This window comes from Schistocerca nitens, chromosome 1, assembly GCF_023898315.1.
Source record: "Schistocerca nitens isolate TAMUIC-IGC-003100 chromosome 1, iqSchNite1.1, whole genome shotgun sequence".
Lineage (NCBI taxonomy): Eukaryota > Metazoa > Arthropoda > Insecta > Orthoptera > Acrididae > Schistocerca > Schistocerca nitens.
The window spans coordinates 119,342,847-119,363,956 of NC_064614.1; the positions used below are offsets into that span (position 1 = coordinate 119,342,847).

The following is a 21,110-nucleotide window of genomic DNA, read 5'->3' on the forward strand; positions in this document are numbered from 1 at the left end:
ATATGATCTTAATATTACTTTGCGTGTTACGTTTCCATGTGACGCTAGATTCAAACTCTAATACTCTGAGAGTGAAGCAAGGTGAGTCAGCCGTCTATCCAGCAACGCCACTTGGCTTGCATTGCACAGGAAGACGTGCATATATCCTCCAGAGTTCGTAGTAGGAAAGAAAAGTTACGAAGTGGGGCAGTGTCGTGTGAAACTGGCATGAATACTAACTGAAGTGAGAAAGCTGAATGTGAAGTGATTCTAACGTTGTGACTATTCTTTGTGATGTATTGTATGTTGCCAGTGGATGTATTTCATGTAATTTAAGTATGTTTGCATGGGAGAGTAGCAAGATAGGTTCAGAGGCAGTGAGTTATGCATGTTCCTTTTTGTACCGCTCGGTCTATCCGCGCCGTCTATCCAGCAACGCCACTTGGCTTGCACTGCACAGGAAGACGTGCATATATCCTCCAGAGTTCGTAGTAGGAAAGAAAAGTTACGACGTGGGGCAGTGTCGTGTGAAACTGGGATGAATACTAATTGAAGAGGGAAAGCTGAAAGTGAAGTGATTCTAACGTTGTGACTATTCTTTGTGGTGTATTGTATGTTGCCAGTGTGATGTATTTCACGTAATTTAAGTATGTGTGGTTTGCATGGGAGAGTAGCAAGATAGGTCCAGAGGCAGTGGGTTATGCATGTTCCTTTTTGTACCGCTCGGTCTGGAGTAAATTTGCGTGATGATGGGTGTGAGAGTCGAAGTGTGAGACGTAGCAAAAGATCCACCATCCTATCCAGAAAGTGCACTCTAGTGTTAGATAATTACGAGACCATAAGATAGAGAATCACCAATGTAAAGCCATGCCCACTGGGCGGAGTTTCTCATGTGTAACTGTTGCATAAAATGTAATGGTGTGTTTAGTTTATCTTTGAATCATAATAGAATTTATCTTAATAAAAAAGATAGTGAAAAGAAATAGATTGGTGGTGTGTAGTCATGATATCCAGAATTTATAATATGTGCGCCATTCATATTCAGTGCGATGGCCACGTGTTGATCAAAGCCGTTGGGTAAGAAAGAAAATGTGTTATTGCCAGTGCGTAGTGAACAATCAGAATTGTGTAAATTACTAATAGTCAGATGTGCGTTATCCGTTTCCATTGCGTAATATTCAAACAGGAGAATAATTTGTAGCTTAATTGTGGGTACTAGAGCTCATAATCAGTCACTGATGTAACTCGATCGAGAAATAAGAATGAATCCACTCGCTTGGCAGACCACTCATCTTGCAGGCCTGACTGCTCGATGCCACAGTATGAGCAAGGCATGTTGGTGCCTCTCACTATATTTTGTACACAGCCACGGAATCAGTTTTTGACAAAATAGCACGCAGTGTGATATTAGATAAATCAGACAACTTGGGCTGTACGACGGTTGGAACTGGTATATCCTGATGAAACATGTTGAGTGCCTTCAGCAGCAGACCACTCCAAAAAGTAACGAAAACAGTGGGCCACATATCGTCTGCCAATTGAGCCCAAGTTAATCGTTGGTATGCTAGATCTGGCCCAGTGTTACAGGGAAACGGCCAGAGCGACGGAGACAAAAGCGAGAGAACGGAGCGCCCGTGTACTCACTGCAGAACTGGATGAGCAGCATGAGGGCGAAGCCGAAGGCGATGGCGGCCAGCTGGAGGATGCCGGCGTTGTCGGAGGAGCGCTCTCGCTGCAGCACCTCGAAGAAGACGACGTAGAGCAGCGTGCCGCCCGCCATGGCCTGCAGGATGGCGGCGGCCGGCGTGGTGACGCTGCCCTGGCCCAGCTGCTCCAGCAGCAGCCCCAGCCCCACGCCGAACGGCGTCACCGCCGCGAACACCGCCATGTACAGCAGCACGAGCGGGCCGCGCGTCTCCGCCGCCACCAGCTTCACGCCCACGCAGAACGTGATCACCAGCTTGTGCATCGCCACCGCCGACACCAGGATCCACATGTCGCCCACCTGCAACCGACACCCACCGCCCTCTTAGCTGACCCACTTCCCTCCACTGCCGCGTGCATACCAGGTCTATTCAAACAAATTCGGAACCTTGCCCACAACATCTTTCTACGCTTATCTTTTACTAATTGTGCATCGCCTCCTTCTAAATACTCTCCCGCACAACTGATACACGGCTCCCAAGCCGCTTCCACTTCCGGAAGCAGTCTTGGTACGCCTCTTGCTAGATCGTGCGGATTGCCGTCTGCGAATCTTCTTTTATCTCGTCTATTGCTGCAGATCTTCGTCCTCCCATGTTCGTTATCGAGTATCAGTCCCGCATGGTAAATATTTTATGAACCAGTTCGATTTAGGCGACTCTGTATTTGGCCGCAACCGTACAGGGGACTCGTCTTGTAAAGACTGGATACAAAATTCATTGCCACAAAATCAAAATGAGCTTCAGACATACAACACATATCCATAGCAAAAAAAATCCATCTCGAAATACACAAAACTCAGATACTACGAGATACCCGCCAGAGAGTCTTTACAACACACATTTTAAACAGAAAGAGGGACATTGGAGAAATCCAAAAAAAAAGGACGAAAAGTAATCAGGAAAATTTTGGATCCGAAATATAATGAAGTTGGAACATGCAGACTACGAGCAAATAGAGAACTTCATGTCTGCTAAAGTGTATTTCTATAAAGCATTGGTCTTAATTTTCGGCAGAAATTTCTGAGAATAGAAAATACATTTCCTTTAACTAGACGGGCACTAAATTATTATACACATTTTAATTTTTTTTAAACACAATCACTGTTTTGTCACACAATCGTAGTTGGTTTTGGTTGCAATAGCCATCTTCAGATTTTGTAAAGACAAGCTCGTTCGTAGTCAACCTTAACGCTTCGACACGTGTTAACCGCTAGCCGCGGTGGCCGAGCGGTTCTACGCACTTCACTCCGGAACTGAGCGACTGCTAGGTTCAAATCCTGCATCGGGCATGGATGTATGTGATGTCCTTACGTTAGTTACGTTTAAGTTGTTCTAAATTCTAGGGGACTGATGACCTCAGATGTTAAGTCCCATAGTGCTCAGAGCCATTTGAACCATTCTGAACACGTGTTAACCAAATCCGTCTTTTAGGATCTGAAGATGGCCGTTGTGGCGGAAATCAGTTATGACTGTGTCACAAAATGTTATTGTGTCATAAAAAAATAGTTTTCTGAGATTGAGCATCTGCAGAACAGAAATGTAGGCAAGTGAAGCATGAACTGTGAGGAAACCCGAGAATATGACAACTGAAACGTTTAAGACATGGAGTTATAGAACGATGCTGAAAATTAGGTGTACAGATAAGATAAGGAGGTTATGAGCAGAACAGGGCGAGGACAAAAATATGTAGAAAGTACTGACAAGAAGAAGGGACAGGATGGTAGGACATATGTAAGACATCAGGAAGTAGCTTCAGTAGTACTAGAGAGCCCAAGCTTGGAATACATCCAAAAAATAATTGAGGACATCGAATGAAAGTGCTACTCTGAGATGAAAAAGTTGGCACAAGAACAGAATTTGTGGCGGTCTCCATCAGATCAGTCAGTAGACTAATGCCACAAAAAAAGTATACCAATATTTATTTGGATACGAAATAACTCATGCTAAAGTTCTATGGCTATATTAAAAGATTGTAATCAATCAGATCAACTTGGCAAGTTGTGGAATTTTCAAAAGCAACAGTAAAGCTAAAATTGAAATAATAAAATGGAATGATGCAGTAAAAAAAGACCCACAGGAAGTAGAAATAATAAAATTTGGTGAAGATGAAGTGCAAAGATCGATTAGTAGGCGCCGGGTCAAGTGCGTCTATCACGAGAGAGGCTAGAGACACACCCACAAGCAACACGCTGCCAACGCCCTCTCGACATCATGTATTTAGACTGGCGCCGCTGACTGGAGGGTCTCACTCAATCATCCAGTTTTTCGTCTATCAGTTTACTTGCAGATCGGGTTTAGTTTGTCACAGGCTACGACAGAACATAGCGACCAGATTATTGACCATAGTGGGACTGGTTTACCTCAATCAGAATTGTTCTTTAGTAGCAGTGAGAGAATAAAATTTGTAATAGCAAGATTACCGATTTTGACACTACATCATCTGACAAGAGGACTATTACTGATGAGCTTGTACAAAAAAACAATGACTCTCTTCAAGTTAAGTAAATGTTTCCGGTTCATGTAAATAAAGAACCGTATTAATCCGCGTGTGCATTTGTGTTGCAGAAAGAGGATATCGGCTGCCCATAACAACATTGTCTCCCTTGCTTCCTTGCGGTACAAGGAGCATCACTGGTACATTAGAATGTAACAATTTTAGGCAGAAACTTCGTCACTGGACATTTGGCCTTATAAAGAAACTCGAGAAGAGCAGAAGAATTTTGTCGAAAGGACCAGATTCTAAGGGAATGTAATTAATACGGGCACAGAGAACAAACAAGAGAAAGATTCCAGAAATGCCCCTTGTTGTACACCGTGCAGTTCTGTAGGGCTGAAACGTGAATAATAAAAATAATCTAAGGCCACTGCCGCAGGCTGCGCCACAGTGGCCCCCCTCTCTGTTAAGTCTGCTTACACCGCCGGACGCTGATACCTACACTACTGGCCATTAAAATTGATACACCACGAAGATGACGTGCTACAGACGCGAAATTTAACCGACAGGAAGAAGATGCTGTATTATGCAAATGATTAGCTTTTCAGAGCATTCACACAAGGTTGGCGCCGGTGGCGACACCTACAACGAGCTGACATGAGGAAAGTTTCCAATCGATTTCTCATACACAAACAGCAGTTGGCCGGCCTTGCCTGGTGAAACGTTGTTGTGATGCCTCGTGTAAGGAGGAGAAATGCGTACCATCACGTTTCCGACTTTGATAAAGGTCGGATTGTAGCCTATCGCGATTGCGGTTTATCGAATCGCGACATTGCTGCTCGCGTTCGTCGAGGTCCAATGACTGTTAGCAGAATATGGAATCTGTGAGTTCAGGAGGGTAATACGGAACGCCGTGCTGGATCCCAATGGCCTCGTATCACTAGCAGTCGAGATGACAGGCATCTTATCCGCATGGCTGTAACGGATCGTACAGCCACGTCTCGATCTCTTAGTCAACAGATGGGGACGTTTGCAAGACAACAAACATCTCCACGAACAGTTATACGACGTTTGCAGCAGCATGGACTATCAACTCGGAGACCATGGCTGCGGTTATCCTTGACGCTGCATCACAGACAGGAGCGCCTGCGATGGTGTACTCAGCGGCGAACCTGGGTGCACGAATGGCAAAACGTCATTTTTTCAGATGAATCCAGGTTCTTTTTACAGCATCATGACGGTGGCATCCGTGTTTGGCGACATCGTGGCGAATGCACATTGGAAGCGTGTATTCGTCATCGCCATACTGGCGTATCACCCAGCGTGATGGTATGGAGTGCCATTGGTAACCCGTCTCGGTCACCTCTTGTTCGCATTGACCGCACTTTGAACAGTGGACGTTACATTTCAGATGTGTTACGACCCGTGGCTCTACCCTTCATTCGATCCCTGCGAAACCCTACATTTCAGCAGGATAATGCACGACCGCATGTTGCAGGTCCTGTACGGGCCTTTCTGGATACAGAGAATGTTCGACTGCTGCCCCGGCCAGCACATTCTCCAGATGTCGCACCAAATTGGTCAATGGTGGCCGAGCAACTGGCTCGTCACAGTACGCCAGTCACTACTCTTAATGAACTGTGGTATCGTGTTGAAGCTGCATGGGTAGCTGTACCTGTACACGCCATCCAAGCTCTGTTTGACTCAACGCCCACCCGTATCAAGGCCGTTATTAAGGCCAGAGGTGGTTGTTCTGGGCACTGATTTCTCAGGATGTATGCACCCAAATTGCGTGAAAATGTAATCACATGTCAGTCATAGTATAATATATTTGTCCAATGAATACCCGTTTATCATCTGCACTTCTTCTTGGTGTAGCAATTTTATTGGCCAGTAAAGTATGTTGTTACGACGGTCACTGTAGTATGTCACAGCGCTATCACTCACCCCCTTCTCGAGGCCGACGGCGAGGCCCTCGAATATGGCGTGGAAAGAGAGGGCGACGATGGTGAAGAGCCAGCGCAGCGAGCACGACGAGCTGGCGCGCCGCCGGCCAGGCGTGCCGGGCAGCCCGTCCCCGGGGGCGGCGCCCGGGGGCGGCATCGGCCCGCCTCCCTGCGCCCCCAGGCCGGCCGGCGGCCCGAACGGGAACGCGCTGTTGACGCGCACGCCCGCGTCCAGCAGCGACGACTGCTTGTCCGTGATACCTGCCGACAAGGAGCGCCGGTCCGTCAGCGGGCAAAGCCTGGGGCGACGGCCTACAGCAGGGGTTCACAACAAAAATTCGCACAAACAGAGGATAAACCACATGAAAACCAGATCGGCCGCACACTGCCAGAACAATCTCTTAAAACAGAAACGGGGTGAAAATGTAGCATAGTGGTCAATCTCAATTACTACAATACTGAAAATATGTCATGAGGAAATCAGTTCAGTCCTATGATAACCATTTTGGCAATACTATCTAAAACTGAAACTTTCTTCACCTCCTTCTGCATCTTTCCAAAGTAGTTAACTGCTGCTAACAAAATGCTTTCAATTTCCCCGGGGGTTAAAATAACAAAAATTGTTCTCTCTCAACTGCAAATTCTGCACAAAGTTCTATAAAACGCAGTAATATGGCCTGGATATTTTTCGACCACATATCTAAAATTACATGTAACTAGTTACCCACAGCGGTTGTGCTCTCGCTGCTCTCACAGCCATCGAAAGTTAAAATCCTGCAATGTTCACTCGGTAAGGCAGCTTCGAGGAACACTTCCAACTCATAAACCAGTGGTAGATATTGAAATATATTGTACCACGAACTCAAAACATGGGTCACACTGTTCGGTCTTGAACTGTCATATAATTGTCTCAATCATTGGTTGTGACTCTCCCACCTATACCATGTGATCAAAAGTATCCGGACACCTGGCTGGAAAGTTCGTGGCACAATCCATCGATAATGCTGCAATTCAGTATGGTGTTGGCCCACCTTTAGCCTTCAAGCAAGCTTAAACTCTTGCAGGCTTACGTTCAATCAGTTTCTGGAAGGTTTCTTGGTCAATGGCAGCCCATTCGTCACGGAGTGCTGCACTGAGGAGAGGTATCGATGTCGGTCGGTGGGGCATGGCACGAAGTCGTCGTTCGAAAACATCCCAAAGGTGTTCTGTAGGATTCAGGTCAGGACTCTGTGCAGGCCACTCCATTACAGGGATGTTATTGTCGTGTAACCACTCCGCCACAGGCTGTGTATTACGAACAGGTGCTCGATCGTGTTGAAATATCAATCGCCATCCCCTAATTGCTCTTCAACAGTGGGAAGAAAGAAGGTGCTTAAAACATCAGTGTCGGCCTGTGCTGCGATAGCGCTACGCAAAACAACAAGGGGTGCAAGCTCCCTCCATAAAAAATGCGACCACACCATAACACCACCACCTCCTAATTTTACTGATGGCACTACACACGCTGGGAGATGACGTTCACCGGGCATTCGCCATACCCACAACCTGGCATCGGATCGCCACATTGTATACCGTGATTCGTCACTCCACACAACGCTTTTCCAATGTTCAATCATCCAATGTTTACGCTACTTTCACCAAGCGAGGCGTCGTTTGGCATTTACTGGCGTGATGTGTGGCTCTTGAAATCCAAGTTTTCTCACCTCCCGCCTAACTTAGTACTTGCAGTGGATCCCGATGTAGTTTGGAATTCCTGTGTCATGATCTGGATAGATGTCAGCCTATTACACATTACGAGCCTCTTCAACTGCCGGCGGTCTCTGTCAGTCAATAGACGAGGTCGGCCTGTACGGTTTCGTGCTGTACGTGTCCCTTCACGTTTCCACTTCACTGTCACATCGCAAACAGTCGACCTAGGGATGTTTAGGAGTGTGGAAATCTCGCGTGAAGACGTATGACACAAGTGACATCCAATCACCTGACCACGTTCGAAGTCGGGAGTTCCGCGGAGCGCCACATTCCGCTCTCTCACGATGTCTAATGACTACTAAGGTCGCTGATATGGAGTACCTGGCAATAGGTGGCAGCACAATGCACCTAATAAAAAAAAAACGTATGTTTTTGGGGGTGTCCAGATGCTTTTGATCAGTTAGTGTAGTCTGTTGAAGTCATGGACATATACTGTCAGAGTAGTAATTACTGAATTGAGTTACTTGGAGCATAAAGATGTAAAATTCACCGTAAAAAGAGGCTGCTAAACTTTACACATGTGGTCAGTTTCTTTCAGTTAATATTAATCCATCCTAATAGTATTACCGATTATTCTCTCGAGCATATTATAGTTGATAGCTGATGGTTGGAGAGATAACATCACAGTTACAGGTAGTCTGCGTAAATCAGTTATGTTGGCCACTGATTAATCGTGTATGAGGATGGTGTTAACCCGTTCAGCATCAGCTAAGGCCTGAAGATGGTGCACTGAAGGACCGAAACTGGTAACCGTACAATAAATGACATGGTAAGGACGGCTGTAGGTGTTTCATTTTATTACAACAGTGAGCGGCCGTAGTCCCTCATACTTCCCGTGACAAGAATGGACATAGAAAAACAGATGACATTTAGTCAGTCTGATTATATGTCCCTCTTCACTTAGAATGTTCTGTCAGGCTTAACCAAGCCCATGTTATTTGTCCCATAATCGTAGAAATAACTCACTTACACCGGACTGTCAACTTCGACGTTGTATACGCGACTGCGCCGGCTACGGTCGCAGTTTCGAATCCTGCCTCGGGCATGGATGTGTGTGATGTCCTTAGGTTAGATAGGTGTAACTAGTTCTAAGTTCTAGGGGACTAATGACCTCAGAAGTTGAGACCCATAGTGCTCAGAGGCATTTGAACCATATACGCGACTTCCGTGGTACAAAGTCTAATTAATTCATCAAAACATCTCAAATCGCAGTTTTGCAACCACGGCGTGGGCACTGCATCTGACACGCACGACGTAAGCTAACTGCGACTGCTCTACAATGGCGTTCTCGCTGGCAACAGAGGCAACTATTGATACTGCGTCAGTACAGTGCACTGGTTAGCAATGTTTTCACCCTGCTTCTGTATTCTCTACATTGCGCTATTAGAACAGTAAGTGGTTTTTGCAACCTATTCAATCCCGGATTAGTGGGATTTCTGTTTCCTAGTTTGCCTCCTCCAATACACAATCTAATGATATTTCATAAAATCGCACATGTATGAATACCAAGAACGTTCTCTGCATCTACAGTGCATAAAGTCTGCACGCTATGCGGAAAAAGACAGCGACGAGGATGCTCGTAGCGTGCAGGTCGGCGGTCACAGTCGTCTAACTTCGGAACAATGGGCGCTCGCGACGTGAAATCGATTCCCCATACGGGCCAAGTTATATTTAGATGCCTTTAATTTGTCTGCAAGGGATCAGTGGAAATTTATGGATGTCAGAAATCGTGGAGACAGTAGGTTTAGCCAGTCCGCTGCAGGGAGCTGTGTCTATGTCACGTGACCGCCGGCAGCGAAGGTCGATTGCGTTCGAAAATGGCCGTAATAATAGTATTCAGAACAGGCAGAAGTCAGTTCTCTTCAGACAGCCACTCATTCGCTACGCCACCGTCTCCTGACCACCGCTTCCAGGAGTGCTAGTCCAGATAGGTATGCAAAAGAACCTCTGTGAAGTTTGATATGTAAGAGAACTGGTACAGGCAGAAGTAAGGCTGTGACAGCGGGTCAGTGGATCACTTACGGCGAAAAGCGAAGTCCCCGTCCTCGGCTCCTGATAGGGCACAAGTTTTAACCTCCAGGAAGTTTGCCATCAGCGCACGCTCCACGACTTAGTGAAAGGAGGAGGAGGAGATTAGTGTTTAACGTCCCGTCGACAACGAGGTCATTAGAGACTGAGCGCAAGCTCGGGTTAGGGAATGACGGGGAAGGAAATCGGCCGTGCCCTTTCAAAGGAACCATCCCGGCATTTGCATGAAAGGATTTAGGGAAATCACGGAAAACCTAAATCAGGATGGCCGGAGACGGGATTGAACCGTCGTCCTCCCGAATGCGAGTCCAGTGTGCTAACCACTGCGCCACCTCGCTCGGTCACTTAGTGAAAATTCATTCTGAATACGTGAACAGTATTGTAGAAACACGCATCCCTTCAATGTCGATGTCTTACTTGATGGTACAGGCATCTTTCAACAGGATAACTGTTCGTGACACAAGGCTAGAATCGTACTGAAGGATAATAATACACTCTCTTTGATAACCTGGGCAGCAAAATTCACTTTGTCTATACCTGATGGAACACATCTAGGACATTATCGGGCGCCGGATCTGCGCCCGCTATTCAGCTGCTTCTCGTAATTCACGAGAATTGCATGATTTTTTCGCGGATATCGGGTGCCACATACAGGGCGCTGAGAGAAAACTATGCAAACACCAAAAGCACAACGAATTTCTACGCTTAATACGGTTGAGGAAACCCGTTGGCATTCAAAATAGCTTCCAGACGTCTCGTAATTGATAAATACAGGTCCTGTATGGTTTTCAAGGGAATTTTATACCATTCTTACTGCAAGATATCTACATCTACATACATACTCCACAATCCACCATACGGTGCGTGGCGGAGGGTACCTCGTACCACAACTAGCATCTTCTCTCTCTGTTCCACTCCCAAACAGAACGAGGGAAAAATGACTGCCTATATGCCTCTGTACGAGCCCTAATCTCTCTTATCTTATCTTTGTGGTCTTTCCGCGAAATATAAGTTGGCGGCAGTAAAATTGTACTGCAGTGAGGCTCATATGCTGGTTCTCTAAATTTCCTCAGTAGCGATTCATGAAAAGAACGCCACCTTTCCTCTAGAGACTCCCACCCGAGTTCCTGAAGCATTTACGTAACACTCGCGTGATGATCAAACCTACCAGTAACAAATCTAGCAGCCCGCCTCTAAATTGCTTCTATATCCTCCCTCAATCCGACCTGATAGGGATCCCAAACCCTCGAGCAGTACTCAAGAATAGGTCGTATTAGTGTTTTATAAGCGGTCTCGTTTATAGATGAACCACATCTTCCCAAAATTCTACCAATGAACCGAAGACGACTATACGCCTTCCCCACAACTGCCATTACGTGCTTGTCCCACTTCACATCGCTCTGCAATGTTACGCCCAAATATTTAATCGACGTGACTGTGTCAAGCGCTACACTAACAATTGAGTATTCAAATATTACGGGATTCTTTTTCCTATTCTTCTGCATTAATTTACATTTACCTATATTTAGAGTCAGCTGCCATTCTTTACAACAATCACAAATCCTGTCCAAGTCATCTTGTATCCTCCTACAGTCACTCAACGACGACACCTTCCCGTACACCACAGCATCATCAGCAAACAGCCGCACATTGCTATCCACCCTATCCAAAACATCATTTATGTAGATAGAAAACAACAGCGGACCTACCACACTTCCCCGGGGCACTCCAGATGATACCCTCTCCTCCGATGGACACTCACCATCGAGGACAACGTACTGGATAGTGGCAAGTTCAGGTAACGATGATGGTTATGGCCAGCGATCAAACACCTTTCTGTCCAACGTAGACCACAAGGGCTCAAAAATATTGAGATCTGGTGACTGTGGCGGCCAAGGGTGATGCACCAGTTCATCCTCTTGTTTCAGGTATCCATCAAAGTCCGTATGTGCTCCGTCCGAAGGCTGTTCCTTCGTTGTCAAATATAAAGCTCTTAACCTGGCGATAGAGTCATTCCGGACTTCCCACCGTCATTCGGATACCTGACAGGCTTTCTACATCTACATCTACAACTACGTGATTACTCTGCTATTCACAATAAAGTGCCTGGCAGAGGGTTCAACAAACCACCTTCATGCTGTCTCTCTAGCGTTCCACTCTCGAACGGCACGCGTGAAAAACGAGCACTTAAATTTTTCAGTGCGAGCCCTGATTTCTATTGTTTTATTGTGATGATCATTTCTCCCTATGTAGGTGGGTGCCAACAGAATGTTTTCGCAATCGGAGGAGAAAAGTGGTGATTGAAATTTCATGAGAAGATCCCGTCGCAACGAGAAACACCTTTGTTTTAATGATTGCCTCTCCAATTCACCTACCATGTCTGTGACACAATCTCCCCTATTTCGCGATAATACAAAACGAGCTGCCCTTCTTCGTACTTTTTCGATGTCATTCGTCAGTCCCACCTGATGCGGATCTCACACCGCACAGCAATACTCCAAAATAGGGCGGACAAGCGTGGTGTAATCAGTCTCTTTAGTAGACCTGTTGCACCTTCTAAGTGTTCTGCCAATGAATCGTAGTCTTTGGTTTGTTATACCCACAATATTATCTATGTGATCGTTCCTATTTAGGTTATCTGTAATTGTAATCCTTAAGTATTTAGTTGAATTTACAGCCTTCAGATTTGTGTAACTTATCGCGTAATCGAAATTTAGCTGATTTCTTTTAGTACTCATGTGAATAACTTCGCACTTTTCTTTATTCAGGGTCAATTGCCACTTTTCGCACCCTACAAATCATTTTGCAAGTCGTTTTGATCATCTGATGACTTTACAAGACGGTAAATGACAGAATCATCTGCAAACAATCTAAGACGACTACTCAGATTGTCTCCTATGTCGTTAATATAGATCAGGAACAATAGAGGGCCTATAACACTTCCTTGGGGAGCGCCGGATATGACTTCTCTTTTACTCGATGACTTTCGGTTTATTACTACGAACTGTGACCTTTCTGACAGGAAATCACGAATCCAGTCGCACAACTGAGGCGATACTCCGTAGGCACGCAGTTTGATTAGAAGAAGCTTGTGAGGAACGGTGTCGAAAGCCTTCTGGAAATCTAAAAATATGGAATCAATTTGACATCCCCTGTCGATAGCACTTATTACTTCATGAGTATAAGGAACTAGTTGTGTTTCACAAGAACGATATTTTCTGAATCCGTGCTGATTACATGTCAATAAATCGTTTTCTTCGAGGTTCAAATGGTTCAAATGGCTCTGAGCACTATGGGACTCAACTGCTGAGGTCATTAGTCCCCTAGAACTTAGAACTAGTTAAACCTAACTAACCTAAGGACATCACAAACATCCATGCCCGAGGCAGGATTCGAACCTGCGACCGTAGCGGTCTTGCGGTTCCAGACTGCAGCGCCTTTAACCGCACGGCCACTTCGGCCGGCTTTCTTCGAGGTACTTCACAATGTTTGAATACAGTATATGTTCTAAAACCCTAATGGAAATCGACGTTAGTGATATAAGCCTGTAATTCAGCGCATTACTCCCACTTCCTTTTTTGGATATTGGTGTGACTTGAGCACTTTTCCAACCTTTAGGTACGGATCTTTCTGTGAGCTAGTGGTTGTATATAATTGCTAAATATCGAGCTATTTTATCAGTATACTGTAAGAGGAACCTGACTGGTGCATAAATTATCACTCTATCAGCGTTTAAGTCAACATTTTTAGTCTTAGTGGCTATTTCGCTTGCTTTAGCGCAATGAATGTCTCACAGCCTTAAGTTACCTACGGTTTTTTTCGGTGTCTCTAGAGACCAGTGAAGGAGATTCTTCGGAATGTGCCTTAAGTAAATAAACGCTCTATGAACTAAGTATAAATAGAGAGCGCGTAACAATTCTCTCTTAAAAGTTCTGCAGAGAACAGGTTACCATGGACTTTCTAAAGCCGTTCTGGCTGAGAAAAACTTCAGGGACACATTACCATGCTGCTAACCTTTTGCGGTGTGGGTAATTAAAATGCAACGTGAATGAAAGGAGAGCTAGCCTTGGAAATTAAGCTGTACGCAGCTCATAATAGGTTTAGGAAATTTTTTCCACACAAATTCAGACATCACTTATTCTTCTATCTCATCTTGAAACTATAACACTTTGTTCTCAGACTATTATGAAACCCGCACGTATGTAATATGCTGCGATTTGCCGGGAAAAACATGTATGCTGCAAGATAAAAAAAAGACGCACCCTGAAAGAATAATCTGATCACGTGCACAGACAAACAAATGATTACATTTTCAGACTAATTGAATGATTTATTCAAAAGAAAGAGCGTCACAAATTGAGCAAGTCAGTAGCGTGTTGGTTCAGCATTTATTCGGCTTGGCATTGATTGACAGAGTTGTTAGATTTCCTTCTGAGGAATATCGTGCCAAATTCTCTGCAATTGGTGCGTCAGATCGTCGAAATCCTGAGCTTGTGGGAGGGCCCTGAGTATAATGCTCCAAACGTTCTCAATTGTGGTTAGATCCGGCATATTTCTGGCCAAGATGGAGGTTGGCAAGACGAACACAAACAATAGAAAAATTCTCCCCGTCTGCGGGCGGATATTATCTTGCTGAAATGTAATCCAAGGATGGCTTGCCATCAAGGGAAACAACATGGGGAGTAGAATATCATGGACTTACCACTGTGCTGGAAGGGTGCTGCGGATGACAACCAAAGGGGTCCTGTAATGAAATAAAATGGCACCCCATATCATCAATCATGGTTGTTGGGGCCCCATAACCGGCGATAATCAGGCTGGTATCCCACCGTTATCCAGACCCTCTCCAGGCACTTTTTCAGTGATCATCGGGACTCAATTCAAAGTGGGACTCAACCTGAAAGCAATTCTACTCCAGTCAATGAGATTCCAGGCCAAAGATGTGTCTGGAGACGCTCCAGACAGCGGTGGGATTCCAACCGGCTGTAGCCCAACATATGGTCCGAAAATCAGGAGTAATGTTCTGAGGTGCCATTCCTTTTACAGTGGCACCCCTTCGGTTGTCGACCGCGCCACTTTTACAGCACACCCTTATGTCGACATTCCACGCCTCGTTTTGTTGCTTTTCATGGCAAGCAGTCCTGGGATTACATTTGTGCAAGATAACGCTCGCTCGAACAGGCAAAAATTTCTGCTGATTGCCTTCGTGCTTGGCATGCCCTACCTTGACCAGCAAAGTCGGTGGGTTTCTCCCCAACTGAGATTGTTTGGAGTATTAGGGACAAGACCGTCCAGCCAGCTCGGGATTTTGACGAACTAACGTGCCCGTTGGACAGAACTTGGCACGATATCCCTCAGAAGGACTTCCAAAACTCAATCAATCAATACCAAGTTTGCACAAGTGCCAGAGCTGGACCAACGCGTTACAGACTTGCTCAATTTTCATGAAAATGTAAGCATATGTTTGTCTGTACATCTACAGAACATCTACTGATTTCCGTCCCACTCGGGTAACTCCTTAACTCCTTCGTGGTGTGTTGTCTTTTTTTTTTTTTTTTTCTTGCAGTGGTATACACTACTGGCCATTAAAATTGCTACACCACGAAGATGACGTGCTACAGACGTGAAATTTAACCGACAGGAAGAAGATGCTGTGATATGCAAATGATTAACTTTTCAGAGCATTCACACAAGGTTGGCACCGGTGGCGACACCTACAACTTGCTGACATGAAGAAAGTTTCCAACCGATTTCTCATACACAAACAGCAGATGACCGGCGTTGCCTGGTGAAACGTTGTTGTGATGACTCGTGTAAGGAGGAGCAATGCGTACCATCACGTTTCCGACTTTGATAAAGGTCGGATTGTAGCCTATCGCGATTGCGGTTTATCGTATCGCGACATTGCTTCTCGCGTTGGTCGAGATCCAATGACTGTTAGCAGAATATGGAATCGGTGGATTCAGGAGGGTCATATGGAACGCCGTGACGCATCCAACGGCCTCGTATCACTAGCAATCGAGATGACAGGCATCTTATCCGCATGGATGTAACGCATCGTGCAGCCACGTCTCGATCCCCGAGTCAACAGATGGGACGTTTGCAAGACAACAACCATCTGCACGAACAGTTCGAAGACGTTTGCAGCAGCATGGACTATCAGCTCGGAGACCATGGCTGCGGATACCCTTGACGCTGCATCACAGACAGGAGCGCCTGCGATGGTGTACTCAACGACGAACCCGGATACACGAATGGCAAAACGTCATTTTTTCGGATGTATCCAGGTTCTGTTTACAGCATCATGATGGTCGCATTCGTGTTTGGCGACATCGCGGTGAACGCACATTGGAAGCGTGTATTCGTCATCGCCATACTAACGTATCAGCCGGCGTGATGGTATGGAGTGCCATTGGTTACACGTTTGGGTCACCTCTTGTTCGCATTGACGGCAGTTTGAACAGTGGACGTTAAATTGCAGATGTGTTACGACTCGTGGCTCTACCCTTCATTCGATCTCTGCGAAACCCTACATTTCAGGAGGATAATGCAAAACCGCATGTTGCAGGTCCTGTACGGGCCTTTCTGGATACAGAAAATGTTCGACTGCTGCCCTAGCCAGCACATTCTCCAGATGTCTCACCAATTGTAAACGTCTGGTCAATGGTAGCCGAGCAACTGGCTCCTCACAATATACCAGTGACTATCCCTGATAATCAGTGGTATCGTGTTGAAGCTGCATGGGCAGCTGTTCCTGTACACGCCATCCAAGCTGTGTTTGACGCAGTGCCCAGGCGTATAAAGGCCGTTATTACGGCCAGAGGTGGTTGTTCTGGGTACTGATTTCTCAGGATCTGTGCACCCATATTGCGTGAAAATATAATCACATGTCAGCTGAAAGTTTTCGAATGAGGGATCTAGTTATTTCAATTTACCTTTACAGTTCACGACGTATACTTCGTGGGAACAGATGCTATACTACTAGTTCCTTTCAAACTGGAACAAACGATCCATCCTGCAGACTTTCTCAGCGAAAATGGTTGTTATATGTTTTTGACTTTGCTGAGTCGTCACTGAGAACTGAAAATGTCCTGGACACCTGATAACGACAACTAGATAAGTCGTCAAAATATCGTGTACAGATAAAGTGACAACTCGGATGAAAACCAAAAATTTGCATGTATTGCCGACAAACATGTGGCCTTAACTGACGATATAAATGTTAACGCAGTTCGCACAGGTTGGGTGACACTTCAAGAATGCCGCAACCACCGGTCCAGCAATACGATTCACCACCTCAAGAAGTAATCAGACTCATGGATGGAAGAAGGGGAACCAAGAATGCTGTGTAGTAGATCTGTAGAATTGTTGGTTTCCCTTCTTCCAACTTTGAGTTTGATTGTTTCTTGTGATAACGAGTCGTGTTGCTGGACCGATCGTTGCGGCAGCTGCCTGGTACTGGAATACTGCTGGCAAAGCGCGCTGCAGGGCCACAGTCCGTCGCAGAGGTGGGCTGAATTTCCACAAGACGTTGTACAACGCTGTGCTTCCATGGTCAACTGCTTGACCAGAGGGGCTACACTGTCACGACATAGCTGTGCACAGCGACTATAAATAATCGCCACTCGGCCATTAGCATTCACACGACGACTGCTTCCAGACTTCAGACTACAGCTGATTCTGTCTCCACGGTCCTACGTGCGGGCCAAGCAGCTATGTAGCTCCAGCTTCAACTACCAGCGTCATCAGCCAGCTGTCACTAGACCTCATGGCTTCCGATCTCAAGCAAGTGGCGCCAAGGTGTCTTGATCTGGCACTACGAGCTTCTCCGAGCACCCAGAAGAGTTGTCGCCAGTGGTGGCATTGGTGGAGAAACCCCCAGAGGAGGTTCAGGGGCGTCTTGTCGTCGGGTCTTGGTTTTACCTTTCTGTTCCCTCCACTGCCTCCACTACTTTCGCATCAGTGAATTCATGAGTGGGTGGAATTGACAGGCAGCACCAGGACCCCACTTCCGGGCCCCGCCAAAGCTGCCCCCGCTACCTCATTACAGGCCATTACATTTCCTCTGGAGCACACTACTGGCTCACCTTCGCAGTGGAATCTAAGGTCCAGAAGCTATAAAGGAACAAATTCGACACGATCCCAACACCTCGCGTGAAAACGACAAGTAGGAAACCAGTCGAAACGTTGTATCAACGGGATGCCGTGACTCATAACCCGAGAAGATTGTATCAGAGTAAGATCATTGTCCATGAACGGCAAAATTTCTGGTTTATATAACATAGTCGTTCGGGACCTTTGTCAATAAAGTTATAGGTGAAAGAAGTAAGTCATCGATCCACTAGTTTGCTAGACATGCACAGATGTGCACAGTGTGCAGACTGCAGGATCTTGCACTGTATAGGCACGAATCACACCTACACACAGCAGTTTTACACTAACACTTCATGTATCCCAAAGCGAATGAACACGTCTGCCGTTAGGGAGAAATCCCACCACTACCGCTGTCCCCTCCCATGTCTGAGTAGCTACGGGACAAGTTATTTCGTGCACACTGTATCTGGCAGCCGGCGCTGCGAGTGGAGACTCACCTATAGCGGACTCGGTGCGGATGAGCCCCTGGGTGGAGACGTTGCTGCCGCTGCCGCTGCCCGCGGTGGCGCTGGCGGCGGCGGTGGGCGGCAGCTGCAGCTGCAGCGGCACGGGCAGCGGCGACGGCGGCTCGCGCGCCGCGGGCGCCGGCGTGGGCGGCACCGTGCCGTCGCCGCCGCTCCCGCCCCCGCCGCCCACGGCGCGGGCGGGCCGGCCGCCGCGGCGCGAGCAGCGCAGGCTCATGGTGCGCGTGAGCACCGCCTCGTCCGCCTCCTCCTCCTCGTCGTCCTCGGCGGCGGCGGCGAAGTCTGCGATGGCGCCGCTGTCGTGCGCCGAGCACTCGGCGCTCTGCTGGTGCTGCTGGCGGCGCTGGCGCTTGCGGTCCTGCCGGCTGTCCAGCAGCAGGTGCACCATCTCCTCCACCAGGTACACCGTGAAGAAGCCGGCGCAGAACGCCAGGTCCGCCAGCGGCAGGCCCTCGCGGCTCTCCCACAGGTAGCCGCAGCTCTCCAGGTCCCTGAAGCTGTCGCGCACCTGCCCAACGCACACCTTTCGCTTACTATCTCACATGTCATTATTTGTCAATAAAACCACTGATCAACATAACAGTATTCAATATCCAGATCTGCAAAGTGTTGCAGCATCCCGATACGACGGCTAGGTGTGTTGCTACTGTCACTGCTCTTGTATCGATTGTAAAGGCACCTCTGACGTGCAAATGAAACTGTAACATTCCAGAGACGTTTTTCAAGTCTCAAACATCATGTAGACTGCAGCGACTAAATAAAATTTGAGCGAGGGTCACGATTCGAACCCAACTCACGAGGCATATGCGCTAGCCACTAGGCCATCCTAGCACACACTTCTAGCATGCCTTGCTCCTCAGTCGACATTCCCATGCACGCCACAGCCTCAAGGATAGTCCACGCAGTCGGACGAAGCCCTGCGCCAGGGTGCCATAGTGGAGATCTGGGTTCAAATCCCGGCCTTGATACAAATTTTCATTCGTTGCTGCAGGATGACTTCACCGTTTGGTCCTGTCCTTCAAATCAATCTCTCTTTCTCTCAATTACTTTGACACAAAATGTATATAATATATAATTGACACAAAATGTATAATTGACAGAAATGGGGATTTGAAACCTGAAATTTTTCGTCGAATTAAACTGGGTTGGAGGGCATACGGTAGGAATGCAACAGTTTTCAAATTTAACGTGCCAGTCTGCATAAAGAAGAGAGTTTTTGATCAGTGCGTCCTACCGGTTTTAACGTACAGGTGTGAAACTTGGACTTTAAATGAATTTTTCAAAAGGAAACTTAGAACTGCTCAGAGAGCTAAGGAAAGGTCAATGTTAGGTCTCACTAAGAAAGATCGACAGAAAAGTGAGGACATTCGAGCAATAAGAGGAGTAAAAGACATTATAGAACGGGTTAAGACTCTAAAATGGCAGTGGGCAGGAGTACCAAAGGAAAAAGAAGACCACCAGAGAGACCACTTGATCGCTCAGATAAGGAACTCAGGAAAGTTGCGGGCTTCAACTGGCAGAAGATAGCAGCGGACAGAGATGCATGGAAAAAGCTCTTAAATATGTATTTAATAACTTAAAGAGGCTACATCGTGAATAAGCTGAATTAGCTGAACAATAAATAAATAAATATATACAATTCTTGAGACGTAAAAGGTCTCCTGAGCAATGTACTGTCATTTGATTATCGATAATTTAAGAAAATTTAAGGCTGAAATTTGAAATAAACACTGAAAACTAATTATTAATATTTCACATAAAATGGAGGCACAGAACCTTTGAACTATGTCTTGTAAATGTACCTACGCAAACCGGCATGTGAAAATTGTGGTGTGAGTACCAAATGTTGGTTTTTAAGAATGCGATTAAAATAATTTAAAACTCGAATCCTAATTGAGGTATGGACTTCAAAACTTGGGTGTTCCTACAATTTTTGATAATATACATTATTTTAAAACTTGGTTGCTATGGGCAAAGGAGAAGATAAATTAAATTTCTGGTTGGAGTCTTCCCTCTAACAACGCGTCGTGTAACTGTATGTCGTATCTAAGGCTAGGCGCAAATTGAGAAGCGTATAGCACGTGTAACGTGACACGACACTACAGCGCGACACGCACGTGCCGCACGGGTCGCGCGGGTGCAGCGCATATCGCGACGCGTACAAAATACTTCTGCGCTGACTGAACCGAAGCGCGAGCAACCTCTTATCTTTCTCAAACGATTTTACAGAAACTATTCTCTGAAAATATTTGATTCTTGCCTTACTTGTAGCGTTATATGTCACCTTCGTGACGAAGAGCCCATCACCTCGCTAATGACCATTCTAATTGTGATGTACACATTTTAGTAAGACACTACGGAAAACTCAAAAAGTTTGCAACGAAAATTAGGGGTCGCTATGATTTTGCGTTTGACGCGTGTTACAACATATGTTGCTGCGTATGAAATTTAGCTAACATGCTCAATTTTTGTTTAGACGTGGGAGGAGATCTCTATCTGCCTCCGATCTCGAGAAAATGGATTCCATGTAGCGCGCTCACTTCCGATCTCACGCCCCCGAGAATGAAATACTCGCAACATTTCTCGTATCTCCTAAACCGCTCGAGACATCGAAACGAAAGTTTGGCGAATGATAGCACACAAGGAGGAGAGT

At 46.3% G+C, this 21,110-nt stretch overlaps 1 protein-coding gene across 1 annotated transcript in view; it reads right to left on the minus strand.

The window, feature by feature from the left end:
* Positions 1-1,414: 1,414 nt before the first annotated feature.
* The window catches only part of LOC126198282 (uncharacterized), a 98,072-nt gene continuing 78,376 nt past the window's right edge, over positions 1,415-21,110 (minus strand). The window contains exons 2-4 of the mRNA XM_049935031.1: positions 18,431-18,965; positions 6,064-6,374; positions 1,415-1,984 (exon numbers count right to left, since the gene is read on the minus strand). Coding sequence (XP_049790988.1) covers positions 1,544-1,984; positions 6,064-6,374; positions 18,431-18,965 — 1,287 coding nt within the window. The 3' untranslated portion in view covers positions 1,415-1,543. The remainder of the gene's footprint in view (positions 1,985-6,063; positions 6,375-18,430; positions 18,966-21,110) is intronic.